The sequence below is a fragment of the Myotis nattereri genome (assembly GCF_964212035.1).
Source record: "Myotis nattereri genome assembly, chromosome: 3".
In the NCBI taxonomy this organism is placed as follows: domain Eukaryota; kingdom Metazoa; phylum Chordata; class Mammalia; order Chiroptera; family Vespertilionidae; genus Myotis; species Myotis nattereri.
Genome location: NC_138077.1, coordinates 21,685,306 through 21,709,027, shown reverse-complemented (window position 1 = coordinate 21,709,027; position 23,722 = coordinate 21,685,306). Strand labels below are relative to the sequence as shown.

General features: G+C 38.3%; 1 protein-coding gene across 1 annotated transcript in view; it reads right to left on the bottom strand.

Annotated features, from left to right (window-relative positions):
• Positions 1 to 23,722, bottom strand: part of LEKR1 (leucine, glutamate and lysine rich 1) — a 116,104-nt gene that overhangs the window by 37,420 nt on the left and 54,962 nt on the right. The window contains exons 6-7 of the mRNA XM_081086396.1: positions 20,465 to 20,650; positions 5,447 to 5,528 (exon numbers count right to left, since the gene is read on the bottom strand). Coding sequence (XP_080942522.1) covers positions 5,447 to 5,528; positions 20,465 to 20,650 — 268 coding nt within the window. The remainder of the gene's footprint in view (positions 1 to 5,446; positions 5,529 to 20,464; positions 20,651 to 23,722) is intronic.

Sequence of the window (23,722 nt, the reverse complement as noted above, 5' to 3'; positions counted from 1 at the left end):
CAAATTCCTCACTAGGCACTTGTGTATTAACTTCTTACTGCTGCTGTAACAAATTACCACACCTTAGTGATTTAAAACCACCCGAATGTATTATCTTACAGTTCAGAGGACAGAAGTCCTCAAATCAAGATGTCACTAGGCTATGTTCTTTCTGGCGGTTCCCAGGGGAGAATCTGTTTCCTCCCCTTTCCAGCTTCTGGAGACCACCTGCATTCCTTGGCTTGTGGCTCCATCAAATTACATCACTCCAACCTCTGCTTCCATCCTCACATCTACGTTTGTGACTTTGACCCTCTTGCTTTCCTCTTATAAGGACCTTTCCTATTACACTGGGCCAGCCCAAATAATCCAGGATCATCTCCCAATTGCAAACTTCATAATTTAATCACACGTGCAAAGTCCTCTTTGACATGTGAGGTAACATGCTCATAGATTCCAGGGAGTAGGACATTAGTTTATCTTTGGAAACCACAGCGTGTCCACCACAACTGGTCTTCTTCATGTTTCTTGAGTTTGTAAAACTCACTCCAAGATTTTAGGGCCTTTGATCTCTCTGTTTTCAGATGTTAGCATTTTAGTATTGCCAGCTCTTTCCTGTTACTCAGATCTCAACTCACAGGCCATCTGCTTAGGGATGCCACTCCATCCAAAGTATACCACCGTCCCCATTACTCACATTTCAGTATGCCTGTTGTATATTTTGTAGTCCTTAACATTACCTGAAATTACCTAAATAGCTCCACTGGAGCTTGTCAATCTTGTTACTCCAATATCTAGTGCCTGCACACAACGGTCATGCCACATAATCACCACTCAGTAAGCATCTTGCATTGAATGAATGAAGTGAAGTTAGCCTGTTCAATTTAGGACCAGGCGAAAAGAAGATCTATACTCTGACAGACACTGGATGCCACCAGGCCACCTATTTGGGAGGCAAAAAGTTTTCAGGAATGACCAGAGAGGTAAGAGGAAAATCTAGGAAAAGTTTTTCTCACTTCCAAGGAGACACCAGGAAAACAAGCTCTTCCTGCCTCTGGGTTGGTTACATATGGATGTGGCACCTGGAACTGCAGATACTTCGTGGTCACAAGGGACCCAGACTTGGGGTGAAGCCAGGCTGAGGGCAGCAGGATGAAGACAGAAGGAACAGCAAGATCTTGGAGATACTGCTGAGCTGCTGGACCAACTAAGCTTGAAACCACTACCTCTGTCCCTTGTAGCCTAAAGCAACTTAACTGATAAAATTTGTTTTCCAATACATAACAAGTTCTTATAAACCTTGGGATATAATTTCTTATAAACCTTATGTAAAAGAGAACCTCAAGTTCATCTGTTTAAAAACTGCCTCTCCCCCTTAAGTAAAAATACTCAAAACATATAAAAACATTTAAAAATCTTTAAATGACAAAAGAACCATCTTAAGTTGGATATGTGAAACCCATTCCCACCCCTATCCCTCACAAAGGGTGAGGACTGAAATTTTAAATGAACCTGATTTCACAGTACCTTCCAATTTCTGGACGTTCAGAAGGTTTGGAGATGCATATATATTAAACCTCCAGCCGAAACCGGTTTGGCTCAGTGGATAGAGCTTCGGCCTGCGGACTGAAAGGTCCCAGGTTCAATCCCGGTCAAGGGCATGTACCTGGGTTGCGGGCACATCCCCAATAGGAGATGTACAGGAGGCAGCTGATCGATGTTTCTCTCTCATCGATGTTTCTAACTCTCTATCTCTCTCCCTTCCTCTCTGTAAAACATCAATAAAATATATTAAAAAAAAAATAAACCTCCAGTTCATTTACAAATTGTGCGTCAAAATTTTTGAGTGAATTCTTTGGACTCCCGACTAATTTATCATAAAACAATGGCCAAGTCACAAATCTGGCTTTACTCTACAAATAAAATAGTACTTATATGTGCCTGGGGACCTCCTGAGCTCTGAGCACCCTGAGCAGTCCCAGGCCCTGATCCTAAATGCCCACCCTACTGCACTTCGTCCCAGGGGTAAAGGAAGGTAGCGGCATAGAAATGGAAATGTTGGGAACAGCCAGCACGGAGAAAGGTTTCCAAAAGTTGGGACCATTTAAGTGGCTCTATCTTTGATAACTCAAATTTTCTAAAAATGGATACTCCTCTAATTCTCTCATTTTAAGAAGTTCTTATGCAGGCAGGAAGCACCCATTTTATAAACTGAGACAACAGCATCAGCATTTGTGCAATTGTAGAGTGATTTTCTCCAGGTAATTCATTTGATGGACTTTGGTGAGGTTATATATTTCTCCCTCCAACTCTGATCTCCTCTGACTCTTACTATTTCTCAGCACTCACATTATAAATTATGTTAGAAACACAATGAACAAAAAATACCACCACAGCATGTGTTCATATTAAGTGGGAAGGCTCCTTGAATATATAGCGAATTCTGTGCACACTTATTCGGTAAAAATAATGCATGTCACAACCAATTAGCTTTATTCCTTTTCCTTGGTATGTTTATTTCTGTGTTTATCTTCTCTACTAACTTCCCAGGACTCCACTCCACTTTAGCCCGTAGATGCCAGCTCTACCTCTCTATTCCTGCACTGTTCCCTCTTCACTTCATGAGCTCCAAGAAACCTTCTCTCCATAGGAGGCATCTATATGGCCAAAGTCCTCCCTGATGTTACTAGAGGGTGGGGAATAATGATTTTTCTTTCTGGCAATCACTACCTGTGTCTCTTTTTTGTGTTTCTTCTCACCTAGAAAATTACTTCCTGGATCTAGTGAACCAAGGACTCCCCTCCACTCATTTTTTTAATCTTAGCTACCATACACAGAAAGCGAACTATTGTATTTACTGTGCTATTAATCACAATGTTATAAAGCATGAATATTTTTTTCTTATTTTACAAAAATAAATTATTTTGCTATAAATAATCCAAATATACATTCATTTTATAGCACATTTTTGGAATTTGTTTCTCCTTATGTTGTTAAGAATTTTATTAATGGGGATTGCATTAAATCTGTATATTGCTTTGGATGATATGGACATTTTAACTAGGCTGATTCTTCCAATCCACGAACATGGAATGTCTTTCTATTTCATTGTGTCATTTTCAATCTCTTTTAATAATGCTTTGTAATTTCCAGAAGGTCCTACACATCCTTTGTTAACTTTATTCCTAGGTATTTCATTCTTGTTTTGTTACAATTGCAAAAGGAATTGATTTTTTCCTTTCTTTTTCTCAAATTTCATTCTTAGTATATAGAATACAATGAATTGTTGTGCATTGATTTATTATGTCCTGCAACTTTACTATACTTTTTTATTGTTTCTAATAGGGTTTTTTTTTTTTTGAGTCTTTAGGGTTTTCTATATAAAGAAACATGTCATATGCAAAAAGTGACACTTTTCCTTCTTCATTCTCAGCTTAGATATCTTTTATTTCTTTCTCTTGTCTGATAGTTAGGAATTCTAGTTCTATGTTGAATAGGAATGGTAAGCGTGGACATCCTTGTCTTGTTCCTGATCTTAGAGGAAAAGCTTCGTTTTTCACCACTGAGTATATTAGCTGTGGGTTTGTCAAAAATTGCCTTTATTATGTTGAGGTACTTTCCTTCTATACTCATTTTATTTGAGTATTTTAACATATTGTTCTTAGGAGTAGTCCATGGTCAATACAAAACATTTGGTTGCTAAGCAATCTAAATATTTATATTTCTGATGAGGTTCATCTCTAAAACATCAGAACTGAAAACCAGAGCTATCAGGTTATATACCACAAACTAAAAATATTTACTTACTCTAAAAGATTATATGAATTCTATTTTAGTGTTATAATTATTGGTATGCTATATTTATACTGCAAAGTAATTTTTGAAATTTCTGAAATTCAATTTTTAAATCTTTTATCTATTGAATTTATTGGGGTGACATTGATTAACAAAATTATACAGGTTTTTCCCCCCACAAATATTTTTATTGATTTCAGAGAGGAAGGGAGAGGAAGAGAGAGAAACATCAATGATGAAAGAGAATCATTGATCGGCTGCCTCCTACATGTCCCTCACTAGGGATTGAGCCCGCAACCTGGATATGTGCCCCAACCAGGAATTGAACCATGACCTCTTGGTTCATAACTTGATGCTCAACCACTGAGCCATGCTGGCCGGGCAAAATTATACAGGTTTCAGGTATACCATTCTATAATACATTGTCTGTATACTATATTGTGTGTTCACCACCCCAAGTCACTGTTTATCCCCTTTTTACTTTCCTCTACCTCCCTCCACCTCCGTTTCCCTTTGGTAATCACCATACTGTTGTCCATGTCTATGAGTGTTTTTTGTTTTTCCCCTTCTCTTAATCCCTTCACCCTTTTCACCTAGCTCTCCAACCACCCTCCCCTCTGGCAGCTGCCAGTCTGTTCTCTGTATCTATTAGTCTGTTTCTATTTTGTTAGTTTATTTTGTTCATTAGATTCCACATATAAGTGAAATCATATGATACTGTCTTTCTCTGACTGGCTTATTTCATTTAGCATAATGCTCTCCAGGTCTATCTATGCTGTTGTAAAAGGTAAGATGTCCTTCCTCTTAACGTCTGAGTAGTATTCCACTATGTAAATGTACCACACCTTTTTTATCCACTTGTCTATTGATGGGCACTTGCGCTGCTTCCAAATCTTGGCTATTGTAAATAACGCTGCCATGATCATAGGGGTGCATATATTTCTTCATTTTTAAACAAAATAGTGCTCTGAATATTTTACAAGGGCACTTTCTTATCATTTGTTTGCCAATCATTTTATTACTTATATAAAATGTAAGTACTCCAACATTTCAAAAATTTTCAACTATCTTTTGGAACCTAAAATTGGCAATTTTTTTGTTTTGTTTGTTTTAAACATATTTTTATTGATTTCAGAGAGGAAGGGAGAGGGAGAGAGAGAGATAGAAACATCAATGATGACAGAGAATCATTGACTGGCTGCCTCCTGCACACCCCCCACTCAGGAACTAGCTCACAACCCGGGCATGTGCCCTTGACCGGAATCGAACCTGGGACCCATCAGTCCACAGGCTGATGCTCTATCCACTGAGCCAAACCAGCTAGGGCTAAAATTTGTAATTTTAAGAAACAACTTCAATATTGTTTCTTCTGGGCAGATAATATAGAGACAACAATATGAGAAAAACCTCAGAGACTCTTTCACATGAAGTTACTAATTTGAACGACCAGGGAAAGCTTTCATACATGGATGGATAAGTAAATTTCTTACTGAGGGAAAGAAACATCTCATGTACTTAAAAATATTTCCAGGTCCTTCGATATACAATCTAGGCCAGAAAAATAGCCGGGAAGAGCAGCAGGTGATCATACCCACACAGCCGAACCCCTGCAGAGGAGTCACAGGGGACCCCCGGGGGGCTTGTACAGGTGGCTTAACGTTCACCATCTTACATGAACTTTTCTTTATAGCTGTCCAGCTCGGTCACTGCCTTCTGAAGTTTTAGCCCGAGTCCCTCTACTTGACTTTGCAAATCTGAAATGACACAATATATTCATCCAATTAGGACATTTTAAGTGTCCAGATAGCTTCATAGGGTAAACCACACTCCTTTGGAGTTGCCACTCAGCAGCTCCCAAAGAATCGGGCAGTTAACTGTTGATTCCACTTTGCCTGGATGACCACATGCAGCTTGTCCTACTCTAAGACCCCATGGAGTTCATGGGTTTTGGCAGACCCAGTTTGTTGGCCTCCGTTTGCCACAACATCATGCTTATTTCCAAACAGCTAATAGGCTGAATTTTACTCATGTTTCCCAAGGACATTTATGTAGCCAATACACATATGAATTCCTGATCACATGGCTCACTTGTGAGACTGCCTAAGCTCCTCCTGTGGCCTGGAACTAAAGAGTATTGCTGAGGCCTCCCGGTAGAACTGAACTAGACAAACCACGTGCGAGGCTCCAGGTAAAGAATTTGTTAACTCTGGGTAGCATCTAATAGGCATTTTAATGACTTTCAAAGCCAAGGAAATGCAAGCAAGAAATTGGCTTCCACAGTCTTGAACTGCAGAATTAAAACAGAGTTTAAGGAAGATTATTCAAACAGCCACGTCTAACATGTCTGTGGATGCAGAACTGAAACTAAAGCACAGGAACAAATGCTTGAATTCTCTGAGTCCTGCCATTAGGCTGTGTCAGGGAACTGTGATCTGAATCCCAGCCTCAGCGACAGCCCTTGTCAGCACTTTTTTTTTTTTAATCTTCACCCGAGGATATTTTTCCATTGATTTTCAGACAGTGTGGAAGGGAGGGAGGGAGGAGAGGGGGGGAAGGGGATAGAGAAAGAGAAACATCAACACCAGAGAGACACATTAATTGGTTACCTCCCACAGCACCCCAACTAGGGCCTGGGATTGAACCCACAATAGAGGTACATGCCCTTGACCAGGAATCGAACCCTCAACCCTTCAGTCTGCGGGCTGACGCTCTAACCACTAAACCAAACCAGCCAGGGCTTGTTGGCACTCTTTTTGGAGATAAGGTGAAAAACAATATGGAGTAATTGGTTTCTATGAAAAAAATATTTAAAACACTGGAATGATAAAATCCCTATGTTATATCTTCTTGGGTGTTTTAATAACATATTTTTAATAATAAACTTTAAAGTCTTTATGCATGCATACAAATATATATATATATATATATATATATATTCAATCTGCCTTAACTTTGTTTTAGAAAGGAGAGCCATTTTCTTAAATCAGAAAATAAATTCACTCTAAACAAATGTTTTAATTAGAATTTATCAGATATTGGCATATTGGCATAAATTTTGTGTACCCAGTACTTTCACAGAGAGTATTACATTTTATCCCTGAAACTGCCTTGAAGTTGCTAATAGCCCCATTTTCTGACGAGGAAAACATGAGATTCTCTCTGATTCTCTTGCCTGGTATCTTACAATGAGTAACTGCATTAGCCTACAGAGAAACTCAGTAAAGATTTTAAACTCTGCTGAGGCAATAAATTTGAGAAAAAATAAGATTCAACAGGACTTACTAGGTAGATAATATTTGTGGGGTACAACTTTCCATTTATCAAGTAATAACATTATATGAGAGAAAAGATAAAATAAATGGAGAATTTATTTTTCAGTATAACCCCAATTTAGAAACATAGCAATCTCAGAAATGTTGTGTGATGTGTTTCCTTGTTATTAAGCTCATGTGTGCTTGCAGAGGGGTTCTAGTCACATGGGCACAGCTCAGAGATTTGGACCCACCCTCTGAAGAATACGCAGAGAGGAAGTTGGTGACTGCTGGTGGTGTTCCATATCCCAGCACAGTGTAGAGTGCTTTCTCCTGTATCATTTCATTCACAGTCGCAACTACCGTGACAGACAGCTACGCGTTTTATTTTTACCAGTGAAGACTCTGAGGATCAGAGTAATTAGCTAGCTTATCAGAGGTCAGACAGCTTGTTAGAAGTGATCTTGTGATTCAGACTCAGCTTGGCCTCATTCCACAGCCCTTATTTTTCCAGCTCTCTTATACTGACTCAAAATACAAAAGCTAGAAGGGAATATAATACAGTGGGGCCTTGACTTACGAGTTTAATTGGTTCCGAGACCGAGCTCATTAAGGAGCTCATTAAGGAGCTCGTTAACTCAAATTACTCTATCAACTCAATGCAAAAAATTGGCCGAGAGACAGCTGGCATCTCAAAAAACTCGTTAGTCGGGACATTCGTAAGTCAAGGCCCCACTGTATTTCTCCATGAAAGTGTGGGCAGAGTAGGTTTAGACTTGCTTAGCATATCCCAGAATCTCTAAAGAGATATATTTTAAAGCAAATGAAAAGTATTGTTTTATATAAAATATGTAGTAAATCAGTGAAATTTCTAATTCCAACAGGTGATTTATATTTTAATTTTTGAAAGTTTAAAAATTAATGTATTATAATTAAGGAAGATATTAAGACAAAGTGGTGTCATTATGACCAACTTTCTGAGACTAACATTTACAACTTCCCGTTAAATGTCCGTTGGTGGTTTGGCAGGATATAATCTTAAACTCTAGATGAAGCATGGGTCTGAGGCCAAATGACAAATTTTGTTATTACTTCTAAATGCTATTGTTAAGGGGGAGAACTGATTACCTTAAAAATCCCAAAGAATTGATACTTGATATGTGAATCTTACACAATTAATTCTCAATTACCTGATAATTAGAACAGACAGTAAAACTGGCAGCTAATTCAAAACCATTTCTATAACATTGGAAGTATCCTTAGGCTCACATTTGAATATACTTGGTCATCATAGTTCCAGAATTTACTGGGTTTAAAGGGAAATAAACTACACAATCATATCCAACTCCAGGAAAAAAAAAACTAACCTATTATACTCTCCACTATTCATCTCTCTCTATGCCCACCAATATTTCCCTTTCTCCCTATTTCAAGATAAACATAGACCGCTTAGTCTTTAATTCACAATACCCAATGATTGGAGAAGCCGCTTCCTGCAGATTATTCACTATGTTTTTATAGCATCTCTGAGTAAAAATAAGGAAAGCAAATATACGTTTTACTTCAAAACACAGAAACCTCTGAAGAGACTGCCATGTGAAGTAAATAGAAACAGGAAATATAAGTAATGTCAACAAATAAGCCATATAAGCAGAGAAGATATCACAGATAATTGAAAAAATTATTCATGATGTGGATGAATATCTTTTCATAGCTTCTTTCTTTCTTTCTTTCTTTCTTTCTTTCTTTCTTTCTTTCTTTCTTTCTTTCTTTTTACTTTTGGTTACATTTTCTCTAGTAAAGGAGGGCTAAGGATTGTTTTAAAAATGCCACAGGCCATATGTTTACTGTTCTGAAAGAGGCGGTAAGCATCCTATTGGTTTATAATTGGTTCTGGTAGACTAGTAGGGTCCTTTTGTTTTTGCAAGCGGAGTGCCCAGTTCCTGTCCTTAATAAATAAAGGAACACAGTTAGGATAAGCAGCAGAGAGATTAAGCCACCTGCACTAGACAGCGCCTTCAGTTCCCGAGGCAAGGAGTTCTTAAATAAGTGTATTGTTCTGTGCAGTCCTCCTCTGTAGTTAAATAAATTCAACTTCAATTTTCTGTCATTCACCATGACATTGGATTATGAGGCAAAAGGCCCTGAATGCCTACAAGAAGAAAAGAAGCATTGGCTTTAACCACCATGCAGATGTAAGGCGGAACCCATGGAAACAATCCAAAATTCACAACATCAAACTCTACTAAGATGGGACGGCGCTCTTTGCAGATATTAAATAAAAAGCAAATGATTTTCAATGAACAAGACAAAAAGAGCTCTTAGCCTCTCTTCATACAAAGCCAGCTGCTTGCTGGATAGCATTACGCAGGCATCAGATTTGGGGTAATTAGTCATTTAAGAGAATCCTGTTATTCTGAAAGGTTTCTAGAACCTACAAAAATACAAAAGGTATTCTTAGTTCTTTTACAGAAGAATATAAAACTTTACAGTCATTTGGAGGGTATATTAAGTTAGTGTAATTTTTTAAAAAAAAAAAAACACAATAAAGAAAACCTTTACAGTGGGAAGATACTTTCAGCTTAAAACTTTCTGGATATTAAAAATTAAAAACCTGGTTCAAAGTGCTATCTGGAGGAAATGGATTTCAGGTTCACGTAGCTGAATGGAAGAGCAAGCAGGCAGAGGACTGGCACCCAGAGATCCAGGGGAATTTTTTTCAATGAGTAATTGAAGGCACCATAATAATATATATATTATTCTTCAGAGGGAATAACTGAAGTAAAGGAAAAACAAAAGCCCACTCTTCTTTTAATACACTCCTAAGACCAGATAACATCAAGCTGTTGTGCATAAACTTTAAAGCCAAAATGCCTTATTTCAAATTCTGGCTCTGCTTCCTACTGGCGATGTGAATTTAGGCACTTGAGTTTCCTAGCCAGTGGTCGGCAAACTCATTATTCAACAAAGCCAAATATCAACAGTACAACGACTGAAATTTCTTTTGAGAGCCAAATTTTTTAAACTTACACTATATAGGTAGGTACATTGTTATTAACTTAATTAGGGTACTCCTAAGGCTTAGGAAGAGCCACACTCAAGGGGCCAAAGAGCTACACTTGGCTCACGAACCACAGTTTGCTGACCACGGACCTATACAACTGTTGTTATGGCAAAAGATTAATCTGAGAATTGAGTGACCTAATATATGTAAAGACGTGAGCAGTAGCAGGCACATAATGAGAACTAGTCACTGTGAGCTCTTATAACTGGTGGTAGCAGTAACCACCTACCCCTGATGTCTACTCTGAATTTCATCACTTGTCACCTTGAGGAACTTGTTGGGGCCAGTGTCACCAATGGTCATCTTTGTATGGGAAAGAGGAAAAATGAAGGTTTTCACTGTGCATTTTTCTTTAACAATCTACAGAGCAGTTATGGCAAAATGTTAAAACTAGTTAAATATAGATGATATCACACATTTGTTATAGTTTTCTCTGTATTTGATGTATTTTACAGATAAATTATTGAAAGTGGGGTCTTGCTTGCGCTGGACAAGGATGACAGGATGTTCTGCACTGAGTCTAATAAACTCAGTTCTGTGTGTCCAAGATACAAAAGAAAACAAGGGGCAGAACCTGGGCGGAGGGTGAGGAGTGAGCTTGAAACGGTAATGAAAGGCAGCCCATTTGATTCTGTGAAGAGGGTGCAGCGAGAATCAATTGTAGCTGGAGAGGGATATGGTGGAAAGAGGGTTAATTTTGCTTTAAAGTACTGGGACATGTTCATTTGCATTTGGGAATCCATTCTAGAGGGCACCCACCTTTATGTGGGTGGGTTTCATGGATGCCTTCTAAGATGTTTCTTATGCGTGAATAAATAGTACTTTTTACAGGTGTTCAAAGAAAACTGCACAAATAAATCTCACTTTAATTCTTACTTTTTTTACTGCGTGTTATGTTTTTTGAGACTCATCCATATAGCCATACATTAGATATGATTCATTCCTTTCTGACATTTAATCATGTGCATATACTTTTAATCATGTGCACATACCACACTTTACTGATCTACACCTACAGTCACGAACCTAGGTTGCTTGCAACTTTGTGTCACCACAAATGATCCTGCTGTAAAGCCTTTTACTCTTCTTGTGTACTTACAGGGGAGTTTTTCTGCAGTATGACCTCAGAGCGAACTCATGAGGTCACAGGCATACACATAATTAAATAACACTAACTGATCCCAGGACAGAGACACCACTATCCCCCCACCTCAATGAATGGAGGTGCCTGTTTCCCTAACACTTACTAGAAAGAGCTATTTAATTTTTTTTTCTTTTTACCAACTGATAGGGTACAAAGTAGTGTCTCATTGTTGGCTTAATTTGCAGTTTTTCTGCTTACTATTGAAGCTGATCGTCTCATTTTATATTTCTTAGTGATTCATGTTACCCTTTTTTGTATTTGCTTTTTCCGCAGTCTCTTTTCTATCCACTCCAATGGAGCTTTATTCTTCACTCCTCCACAGAAATCAGTCTTCTTAAGGTTACGAATGACCTTCTTTCTCTATTGGCAATTCCAACGTTTAATTTGGCACACAGTATACTTCCTCTTTGATACATTACACTACATGCTCTTGTTCCCTCCTTGGCTATTGTTTTTCAGTGTAAATGGATGATTCTCATTCTAAATGTTGGGAAGCATCAATAGGTCAGCCCTAAGCACCTTTCCTACTTGCATTTTCTCCTTAGCTGATATCATCTAGTCTCATGGCTTTGAATAGCATTTATATACAGGTGTCTCCCATCATCATCATCATCATAGCTAATAAGTGTTGGGTACTTACTATGTGCCAGATACTATATTCTAAGTGCATTATACTCATTTAGTTTTCACAGTGTAAACTAATTAGAATGTAGATTCCCTTAGAGCAGGAACTTTGTCTGTTATATTCATAGAGTTTGAGACATGGAAGGTGCTAAAAAATAATTTTTGAAAGAATGAATGCAATTTTGTAGCTATTAAATGAAAAATCCAAGCAAATAAATATTTAAAATTGTGGTTAAACTAAACATTTAACCTAAGATTAAATTTCATGGAACATAAAGAGTTGTGCAGTTTTCATTGATAATACTAATATGTATTTTGGCATTACACTTCAACTATATTATAAACATGTTATTTTATTCCAGTAAGACACTTATGGAGTACATACCTATTCTGTTATAGGTAGGGTCCATACTAATTAGATTCAGTGTATAAATATCAATAAGATAGATTCCTTTTCCTTAGGGAAATTATAATCAAATGCCTCACTTTGCCTTCAATAATGATAAATTATGTCTTAGATAACAATCCAATACCTATTTTAAACTTAAACCTGTTTTATTTTCCACTATGCTAAATGATTTTATTTAGTCAGTTGGTTAGTTAATTATGTGGCTGAAATGGTGGGGTTTCTGATCAGATATAATTGATGTGAATGAACATAATATGCTGCATTTAGATTACATTTATATATACTGGTATATGTATTATTGTACCACAAATTGAAGAGGTTAGCCCTTTACAAAAGTTATATTTTTAAATGAGCAGAGGAAACCTTTGCAGATGTAAGAATATATACCAATAATAGAAGAAAGTTCTTTAATGAGTATTCAACTATATCAATTGCAAATTAACACACTGAAATTTCAGCCGACATTTTACAAAGCTCAGATGGTGATATAACCATTTGGAAAATTCATTCATTTTAGAGTTTATATTTCAGAGGTTTAATTCACATCTATTTTGAAACAAGTATACTTGAAGTACATTAACATTTTCTGCATAATGCCAGAAGAGACTGAAATATCATTTGGCGATTTTTATAAATCAGATGCTAGAACAGGTGTGAATATATTTGCTGCTACAAAGTTGCAATTTAATCCAGATGTAGTTATATGAAAACCAGAAAATTATTAGCTTGGTTTGTGTGAAAAGAAGAGAGTAGGGAAGTGAATTAAATCAATCTAAGGAGATAATCAGATACTTAAAATTTGGAAATAAATTATACTCTAATATTAAAGATCAAGAATTTACTTCACATGCAAATAGAAGGCTTCTAAACCTTCACTGTATTTTTTTATTCTGAACATTAAACCAACCCACTATAACATGAAGATAACTGTAATTTATAGGGGCTTATAAAATATTGCAAATTATGGATGAATAAGATAGGAATCTAAAATTCCATTATTTTTACCCTTGTTACATCATTTAACCACTCTTCTCAAGTAACAAAATTAAGATAATACTTTTTCTATCTCATAGAAACAATCCTCATGGATTTAGAAATTTCTGAATACTTCAGAACAGTACTTTGCTTTCTGACAAATTTGTACAAATAAATTCACATAAATATATATATTTCATAATAGATTTCATGATAGAGAAAATGGCGGTAGAGATGATAAAACTCTATTATTTGAGACAAAAAAGTACTAGTAATGGATATGGAGAACCTGGAGTTAGTTAAGTAGGAAGAGACAGTGATTTATAATGAACTGAATATTAGCTGAAAATATTTATGTGATAAAAAAGAAAAAGACTTAGGGTTAATAATAAAGTAAATAAATAAATGGAAGATAGAGAAGTTTAGATCTAAAATTATTTACATTTTCAAATAGTCACATCCTATATAATAAAAGGGTAATATGCAAATTGACCAAACAGTGGAACGACCGGTTGCTATGATGTGCACTGACCACCAGGGGGCAGATGCTCAATGCAGGACCTGCCCTGCCCCCTGGTGGTCAGTGCACTCCCACAGGGGGAGCGCAGTTCAGCCAGAGCAGGGCTCACGGCTGGCGAGTGCAGCAGTGGTGGCAGGAGCCTCTCCCACCTCCACGGCAACGCTAAGGATGTCCAACTGCCAGCTTCTAATAAAAGAGAAACATGGTAATTAGCCGTAGGTCCGCTACCCTTCCCATTGGCTAATCAGGGTGATATGCAAATTAACTGCCAGCCAGGCAGCTTGAAACTAACATGAGGCTTGCTTGCTTCAGTGACGGAGGACTCCAACGTTCCCCGTCTGCCTTGCCGGCCTCTGAGCCTGCAGTTTAAGAAACATTGTAACAAATATAGAAGCTAAACAAAACCCCAGAAACCTGCTTTCAGCCAGCTGGGATCTCAGAGCTAGAGTTGATACAGAGTTTCGATTATAGAACCGAAACAAACCAGATACCTGCTTTCAGGAGTGGAGGCCTAAGAGCTGGAGCCTCAGAGCTAAAGCTGGCCCAGAATTTAAAAAATAAAAAGAAAAAAAGGAGCGGTTGGGAGCTTCAGTCACCCGCCAGCCTGAAAACAGCCCTCAGCCCCTCACCCATACTGGCCAGGCACCCCAGTGGGGACCCCCACCCTGAAGGGGGTGTGACCAGCTGCAAACAGCAATCATCCCCTCACCCAGGCTGGCCAGGCATCCCAGTGGGGACCCCCACCCTGATTCAGGACACCCTTCAGGGCAAACCAGCCGGCTCCCACACGTGCACCAGGCCTCTATGCTATATAGTAAAAAGGTAATATGCCTCCCAGCACCGGGATCAGCGGAGCCACGAGGCATCCTGGCACCGGAATCAGCGTGACAGGGGGCAGCGCCCAAACCCCCTGTTCGCCCTGCAGCTCTGTGTGTGACAGGGGGTGGGGCCACAACCTCCCTATCGGCCCTTCTCTGTTCGTGACAGGGGAAGGCGCCCCAACCTCCTGATCAGCCTTGCTCTGTGCATGATAGAGGGCTGCGCCCCAACCCGCCCCCCCCCCCACGGGCCCTACTCTGTGTGTGATGGGGTAGAGCCATAACCTCCCCATCGGCCCTGCCCTGAGTGTGACAGTGGCAGCACCCCAAACCCCTGATCGGCCCTGCTCTGTGGATAATAGAGGGCGGCGCCCCAACCCCCTGATCCGCCCTGCTCTGTGCGTGACAGGGGGCAGTGCCCCAACCCTGATTGGCCCTGCTCTGTGCGTGACAGGGTGTGGCACCACAACCTCCCTATCGACCCTGCCTTGAGTGTGACAGGGGGTGGTGCCCCAACCCCCCAATCGGCCCTACCCTGAGCATGACTGCGGGTGGCATCGCAACCTCCCAATCTGCCCTGCTCTGTGCATGACAGGGGGCGGCGCCCAACTCCCCAATCGGCCCTGCTCTGAGCCCGACCAGGGGCTGCACTTAGGGATTGGGCCTGCCCTCTGCCACCCGGGAGCAGGCCTAAGCCAGCAGGTCGTTATCTCCCAAGGGGTCCCTGACTGCGAGAGGGCACAGGCCGGGCTGAGGGACCCCCCTTTCCCCCCCGAGTGCACAAATTTTTGTGCACCAGGCCTCTAGTATATATATATATATATATATATATATATATATATATATATATATATTCAAAACTGAAAGTCTTGGAGGATAACAGCAAATGTCTATAACTATGTGAATGTTGGAATTCCCTAACCAATTGTAAGCATGGCTTTTTCTTTTTGTAACAGAAAACAAATGAATCATATAAAGTAGCTTAACACTGAACCATGTTAACACACCTATATACCCATCTTATATCCCACTTCACAACCTATTGATGGCTTGTTCCTGCTCAAGCTTACACTTCATCATATGATAGGTGCTTAATTAATATTGCTGAATGAACACAATTGGTGATTGGTGATTAAATGGGCAGAAGAAAACTTATGTTAAGGAGGTTGGGAAGGGGAGTGAGGTTATATCCCGCCACACGTACAGAATGGGAGCAAGAATAAAAGAGGAAATAAGTCCACAGGGCTTTTCAAGAAAAAGAAAAGAAAAGGTGAAGTCTAACACTTACCCCAAGATCCTGAAGAGGATGGTGCAGTCAAAGAAACGGCAGAGAGAGCGGCAAGGCTTCGATCTAGCCTTGAAAGAGGAAAACCATGCTGGAGGGGAAGAACAAGGGGAGGAGAGGCGGCAATGGCATGGGTGAGAAAGGAGTATACACCCGAAGTACAGCCGTCCCAAAGGAGGGGGAGGAGGCTCACAGGTGAGACATCCATCCCGGTTGTGTGCACTCAAGATCACTGTAGAAAATTCCTCTAAGATTCAAACATTTGTACAGTGAAGGTAATACGAAAACAGAAGTAACTTTACATGAAAACTTAAAGTTGGGAGCAAATAAAAAAGAAAAAGAAGATAATCTCCTAAGCGGCTTCCTACCAGAGACCCCTGCAGGAGATCCCATATCCAATGGTGGCCTGGTCCTATAATGAACTCTCTGGGTTCCAGTCAGGACTATCTGTCTTGCCACTTGTCTACTAACCTTAGGAGAACCGTGCATTTATTTTGTGTCCCCTTGCTTTGGGGGACAGAAGCAGCCCACAGTGTCCCCATATCAAGCTGGTCTCTTTTAAGGGTTGCTGATTTCGTGTAACTAAGGATCAGTACAAACCGCCTTGGTTTTCTGTTTGTAACATCAGCACTTCTCCCCTTTTATTGGAAGCCCAAGTTACACTCTTCCTACTGGAGCCCAAGGGTTGAAAGGAATCATAAAAACCGGCCAATTCACCACAGTGAGCTTCCTCTGAAACTTCACGCCTGCCAGGAAAGGTCACAGTGGAATCCTGTTCATAGATGCCTTTATCCACCACTCCATAGGTGATGCCAATTAATCATAGCCACTCCTTTCCAACAACCTGTTCTAAGAGCAGACAGGCTACTGACTGTTACAGCTAACCAAGGCTGACCGAAAGATACATTAGGAGAAACAATTGAACCTTTGGGTAAACAGGAATTAAAATGTATGGTTTTTGCCTGGCTGGCGTGGCTCCATGGTTAAGTGTAGACCTATGAACCAGGAGGTCACAATTACATTCTAGGTCAGATCACATGCCCAGGTTGCAGGCTGGATCCCCAGTCGGGAAAGTGCAGAAGGCAGCCAATCAATGATTCTCTCTCATCATTGATGTTTCTCTCTCTCTCTCTCTCTTTCTCTCTCTCTCTCTCTCTCTCTCTCTCTCTCTCTCTCTCTCTCTCCCTCTCCCTTCCTTTCTGAAATCAATAACATTAAAAAAATAATAAAATGTATGGTTTTCCTTTGTTATTACAGGAGCATTTAAGGAAATTCTAAAACTTTGATCCTAATTATAATAATTTGGTTTGCTATTACACCAGGAATATGCAGTATGATATTTGTATACTTATTTAGTGGTTCCTATATTTTGTCTTGTTAATTCTCCTATTGCTCTAAGGTAGGTAGGGAAAGCTACCATATTTCCATTACCAATGATGTAACTGGGTCAAAGAAATTAATAACTTGTCCAAATGGGCTGTAAAAGGTATAAACAGGGCTAGAAAGCAGAAGTCTTTGACTCCTAGATCAGTATTTTTTCCTACTGAACATTACTCATTCTGATATTTTTCATTTAAATAAAGAAGCTATTAACCAAGGAATACAGTACTCATACATGCAAAATATGGATGACTCTCAGAAACTTGATACTAAGTTAAAGAAGCCAGGCACGGAAGAACACATATTACATGGTTCTTATTATATGAAATGTCCAGACGGTAAATCTATAGAGACAGAAAGTAGATTAATGGTTGGGTGGCAGGGGGCAGATAAATAACAGAGACACTGTTAATGACAGTGAGTTCTGTTCTTAGGTGACAGAAATGCTCTAAAATTACATCATGGTGATGGTTATATAACTATAAATATACTAAAATCACTGAATTATATACTTAAAATGGGTGAATTGTATGATATTTAAATTATTTCTCATTAAAGCTATTTTTTAAAATTCAATAAAGATGAAAAAATATTATAGGCAAAATAATGTCATTAAAATATCTGCATATTACTTATTATACCAAAGAGCATACTGGGGGGGAAAACATTGAAGTTTTTTTCACTTGGAATAAATTTGAAAGTTGGTCAAATAAGTTTCTGGACAAATATTAATGCTGAAGTAATTTATCTGAATTCTGTCTTCCAATATTTGTGACTGCTGACAAAAGTAAAGGACACTTTATTCTATGAGGTGGAAGGAAACCATTTAAGTGGACTGATTTGTGGGTCACAGTGACCTCTGAGTGGAATATTGTCAACTGAGATAAATTGTGCAATTTGGAGGTTATATTAGTGTGACCTGAACATAAAATTACAAAACTTATGTAAATAAACCTTTAAAAGTAAATTTAGTCTTTAAATTTTATTTCATGTTTATTTTCCTATGAAAAAGGATTACATTTTGGCATTAAGAGTTTAACTGATATCGACAGTCTATTATTTACTCCTAAACTAGTATTAAACCATATGCACCAGAGTTATCACTTGTACTTAAGTTTTTAAGTGTCTATATTTCAAAGGATAAATAAAGAGAAAGTGTGGGGAAAACCAAATTAAAAGTATTTTATATAGAAAATTAATGATCATAAAGACTATATACCTGAATCAAAGTTGAAATTGTTCAAGGTTGATTTAAAATGAAAAAAAAAAGAACATTTATTTAACTTCGGAAATGAGACAATTATATCAGAATTAGAATCAGAATTACAGTGTATTAAAGCCTAAAGGGGTCTCCAAAGACTGTAAATACAGTGTATTATAGTCCAACAAATCAGTTGCCTAGGTGTGAACACATTACCCATCAGGGCTAAGTAGCATGTCAGAATCATCTGGCTAATGTATGTAGGGTCATCACCTTCTAATTCTTGGCCTAGAAAGCTTTCAATTAGTACCACATTATTGGGGGCAGAGGCTGGAAGACACAAAAGAGGTACACTTATATAGCTTAAAATAGAGAAAGATATTTATTCTAAAAGTGAATTCTAAAAATAACAGGTATGGGAATAAAATATAAATATAAAATAGTATATAAAATATTAGAACTTTAAAAATGTATTTATAAGAAAACACAATGATAATATAGTATTCAGCATAAGTTTAAAGTTTCAGGGTATAAAGATTATATTTCTCCAAACTCATTTTACTAGGCCACCATTACTCTGATACCAACCAGAGAAGGATACTACAAGAAAAAAATGGGCCAATATCACTGATGAACACAGATAGAAAAATCCTCAATAAAATACTAGCAAACAGGGATATTTGTTCCAGGGTGCAAGGATGGTTCAACATCCCTAAATCAACCAATGTGCTCTACCACATTAATAAAATGAAAAATAAAAATTATATGATCATCTTCATAAATGCAAAAAACAAGCGCTTGACACAATGCAAATTCATTTATGATAAAAAATTCTCATCAAAGTTGTTGTTGAGAGAATGTACCTCAACATAACAAGGGCCAAGGAGATGAGCATAGGTGTTGGTTTGCTTTTACTCCCTGCCATTTACAAGCGGGGGCGGGGGGGGGGGGCGGCGGGGGGGGGGCGGTGCAGACAGGCATGTTACCTTTCTGGGCCTAAATTTTCTCTTCTGTAAGACATGATACTTATAATGGCTTTCCATGGTCACTGTGAGAATTGACAGAATTATCTTATATACAGTGCTATATAAGTGCTAGCATGGTGACTAGTACACGTTAGGTCCTTAAAAATGTTCTTATGGTTAGTCTAGAGCTGTGATGGCAAACCTATGACATGCGTGTCAGAGGTGAAATGCGAACTCATGTTTTTGGTTGATTTTTCTTTGTGAAATGGCATTTAAATATATAAAATAAATATCAAAAATATAAGTCTTTGTTTTACTATGGTTGCAAATATCAAAAAATTTCTATATGTGACATGGCACCAGAGTTAAGTTAGGGTTTTACAAAATGCTGACACGCCGAGCTCAAAAGGTTTGCCATCACTGGTCTAGAGGCTAACCAAAAAGACATTTTTTAATTATCTGGCTCCAATCACTTGATATTTGGAACACCTCCATTCATTGCTAATAGTTTAGTTTTGCTAAACCACTGCTTTTATCATATCATGGTCAAGATTATCCATTCTCAGTGATTCTACACTGCCTTCAGGAAAAGATGCATGCTCCATAGCCTTACTGCCAAGACATCCATTCCTCTGAGGTAGAGAGAAACAAGGTGCCCAAAACACAATTTTAATCTTTTTCTTTGGGAAAATGGAGTGCCTGAAAACTTGGATTCACTTTGTAAACAGCATATGTTGTATTTTCCTTCAGTGCGCTAAGCCACTGATCCACTGGGATAATGACACACTAAAGTAAATTCACTTTGTTTTCCTGAAGTCCTAAAACATCTTTAATATCCCCACTTGCCTTACCACTCTAAATAGACTAGGAAGGAAGGAATGACAGTGGACATTGATCACAGACAGCCATTGGCATAGTTACTAATAATTAGGCATATTTGCAACACAAGATAATAAAAAGATAATTTTATTGTGATTTTAAGAGAAATAAAAATTTAGACATTTATTATGGACAGTTGCTAACATACACACACACACAAAAAAAAATCTTTTACCTAGAACATCTTTTTGTAAGTCATGGCATCTGGTTTGCAGGTTCACTTCCTGTTGTTTAGACGCCTCAATCTGCTGAGACCTCAGAATGGCTGCATCTGACAACAACTTCAGGTTTTTCATTTCCTCTTCTAAGCATACCTTATTTCTGTGGGACACCGCCAGACTTTTATTTAGTACCTCTATTTCTGTAAAGAAAATTCAGAGTTTACAAACAGACAACACTGAATTATAATGTTCAAAAAGTGACTATTTTCTTTTAGAAAGTTAAAATTAATATTTGAAAGCCAAGATGACTTTTTTCTGAGAGCATAATGACACCAAATCCAAAGCTTTTGTGGTTATTCTGAAAAAGAAAAAGAATTGTGTAGCTAAACTATGCATTATACCTTTTAGGTTGTTCAGGATTTTTTTTTTTTTTTGTCTTTAAATTGTACTAAATGGCAATTTAGCCTGCTTTTTAAATACTCACATAAATGAGTAACATATCTGTGTAATGTTCTGGATTTTACTGAAATTAAATTGTTTTCTTGGCAACATGATTCAGAAAGGTAAATTTAAATGTGCTAGCATGAGTTGGCTGGATGGCATTTCTAGGAGAGTAACTAGGATACATCTATACAAGTTGCGTAAACTGGTGAACAGAGAGGATCCAGAGACATGGAAGCATGGAACAGAGTGCAGAATCTCAGAGGGAAGGTGGGGGAGGGTGGCTGGGTGGGAGTTAATCAACCAAAGACCTTGCATGTATATATGCATAACCCATGGACACAGACAATTAGGTGGTGAAAGTCTGGGGTGAGGGGTGGGGTCGGAGACATATGTAATACTTTCAACAATAAAGAATTTTTTTTTAAAAGCAAATTTTGAAAAAAGGTAGCAAGGGTGGAAAGGAATAAAAGGATGCAATGTCCAAAACTAATGAATTTATGGACATAAAGAATTAGTTAATATATTGTAAAGATTTTCACAATACTCTATCCCCTCAAAATGAGACCAGAATTTCATCATAGCAATCATTTGTCATTCTCCTATCTACTTAGATCAATAAAAATAGGCCGTCACAGCATTATGTAGATTTAAATGTACTAATTTCATATAATTTCATGAGAAATGCATGGAGCATGTTATCCTTCAGAATGATAATTTATTATCAAGCTATCTTTTCATCAGCCTATTTAGCAATGCTGACTTAAATCACAGTATTAAGATATACAAACACACACAATAATGATAAAGTACTACAAAATTTGTACAACCACAATTAATTGAAATGATGAATATGTGAAAATCTGGACAGCCTGCTTTTCCAAAGAGTTCATTTGGCATTCCTTTCCTTGCTTAGGTCATTCTGGGCCACATGATGGGTGTAACGTGTGATAAGATGTCCAAGGAGGTTGGCTTGGTTTATTTGGTTGTAGAGCCATTACAGCAAAGATAGCAGCCCCACGGGCCAGTGGGGACCAGGAGCAGAGATCAATGGGACAGACCCACAGCAGGTAACATGGCCAGGAAATGCTGACAGGAGAAGTAACGCAGTATGCTGGAACAGGGAGCAGAGGCCAGGGCACTCTGTAGATGAAAGGAGGGGGATGAGTACAGTCAGGAACATGGTCCAAGGAGAGAGAAGCAAAGTGTCTTTCTGCGTGGAAAACGTTCGTCCGGAAGACACAGTGGCATGTAAGACAGACTAGGTCAGTGACGGCGAACCGATGACACGCGTGTCAGAGGTGACACGCAAACTCATTTTTTTGGTTGATTTTTCTTTGTTAAATGGCATTGAAATATATAAAATACATATCAAAAATATAAATCTTTGTTTTACTATGGTTGCAAATATCAAAATATTTCTGTATGTGACACGGCACCAGAGTTAAGTTAGGGTTTTTCAAGATGCTGACACGCCGAGCTCAAAAGGTTCGCCGTCACCGGACTAGGCCATGAGCACAAAGGGTCTGGCACCTTCTGCACTTTTCATTCTTGCTCATAATGGAAAACTGGAGAAATAAATTGGCAGGAGCCATTGGGGTCTACCATATTCCAGTAATTACATAAAATATTTTTCCTACGAACAGTTGTATGCTTCTAAAAACTTACAGATGCACACACATTTGTGTGAGAAAAACTAACATACTAGTACATAGAGCTTTAGAAAGAAAGAATGTTGTAATTTTTCTTCAGATCTGAAAAGTCTTTCTGCGTATTTTTATCGCCATAAAGGTGGCGTCTTGTGACTAACTTGTCTGTACTGTACTCTAACCATCTATGCTTGAGTCAGCGTGACACTGCAGAGAGCCACACGCTGCCAGAACGATGCTGCTCAGGCTAGCAGGCTGTTAGTGGGCACGGCCGTTTGGCTCTAAACTAACTACTCGTGTCAACATGGCTTTCTGTCTGACATTAAAAGAAAAAGAATCTGCAATGCAGATTCATGTGTCAAATGTATTCCAACACATGGGGAAGTACAGCAAGATTTTAAAACTAACAAGAGCTTCCATGTTTCTAACATGGAATTAAGAGAGTAAACTCAAGGGAGGTGCATTAACTCACCCACGGCGAACCACATATCCCTGTGGCAATCTGGTGTCAAACAGTCCATCCTACCTTTGTCATTAATACAATTTCATGCTTGTCAGTCATGTGTCCCAATTTGGGGTTCAGAAATTATGATCTCCACCTGACCAACCTATTCCAGTCATTGTTCCCACCTTGTGCTTTCCTTGTTTTAGGACTACCCTCTGTATCTGTCTGAATTTAATTATTAAAATTTAAAAAGATATTGGTCATATACAAACTCATTTCTTGAAGGCATATATCATGTAACAAAATTAGGAAACTGAAGTTCTATGGTTAAAATTTCTTTTTTCTAACATTGCACTATATAAAAATTTTAAAACATACAGAAAAGTGGGAAGAATTATACATGAACACGAATATACACACCATGTAGATTCTTCAATTAACATTTTACAATGTTTGCTTTCTCACATAGCTACCCATCTATCCATCTATCATATTTTATGTATTTCAATATAAATTGAGACCTCAGTATACTTCACTCCTAAATACTTCATTCAGCATGCATATCAATAATTATCACTCAATATATAAATTCCTTATTTTTGAGTATAATTTACCTACAAAGAAATACACAAATCTCAAATGTAAAGTTTTTTAACAAATGCACCCACTGTGTAACCCAAACCCCTATCAAATAGAGAGCAACACCATCATAGCAGAAATTGCCCTGGTGCCCCTTT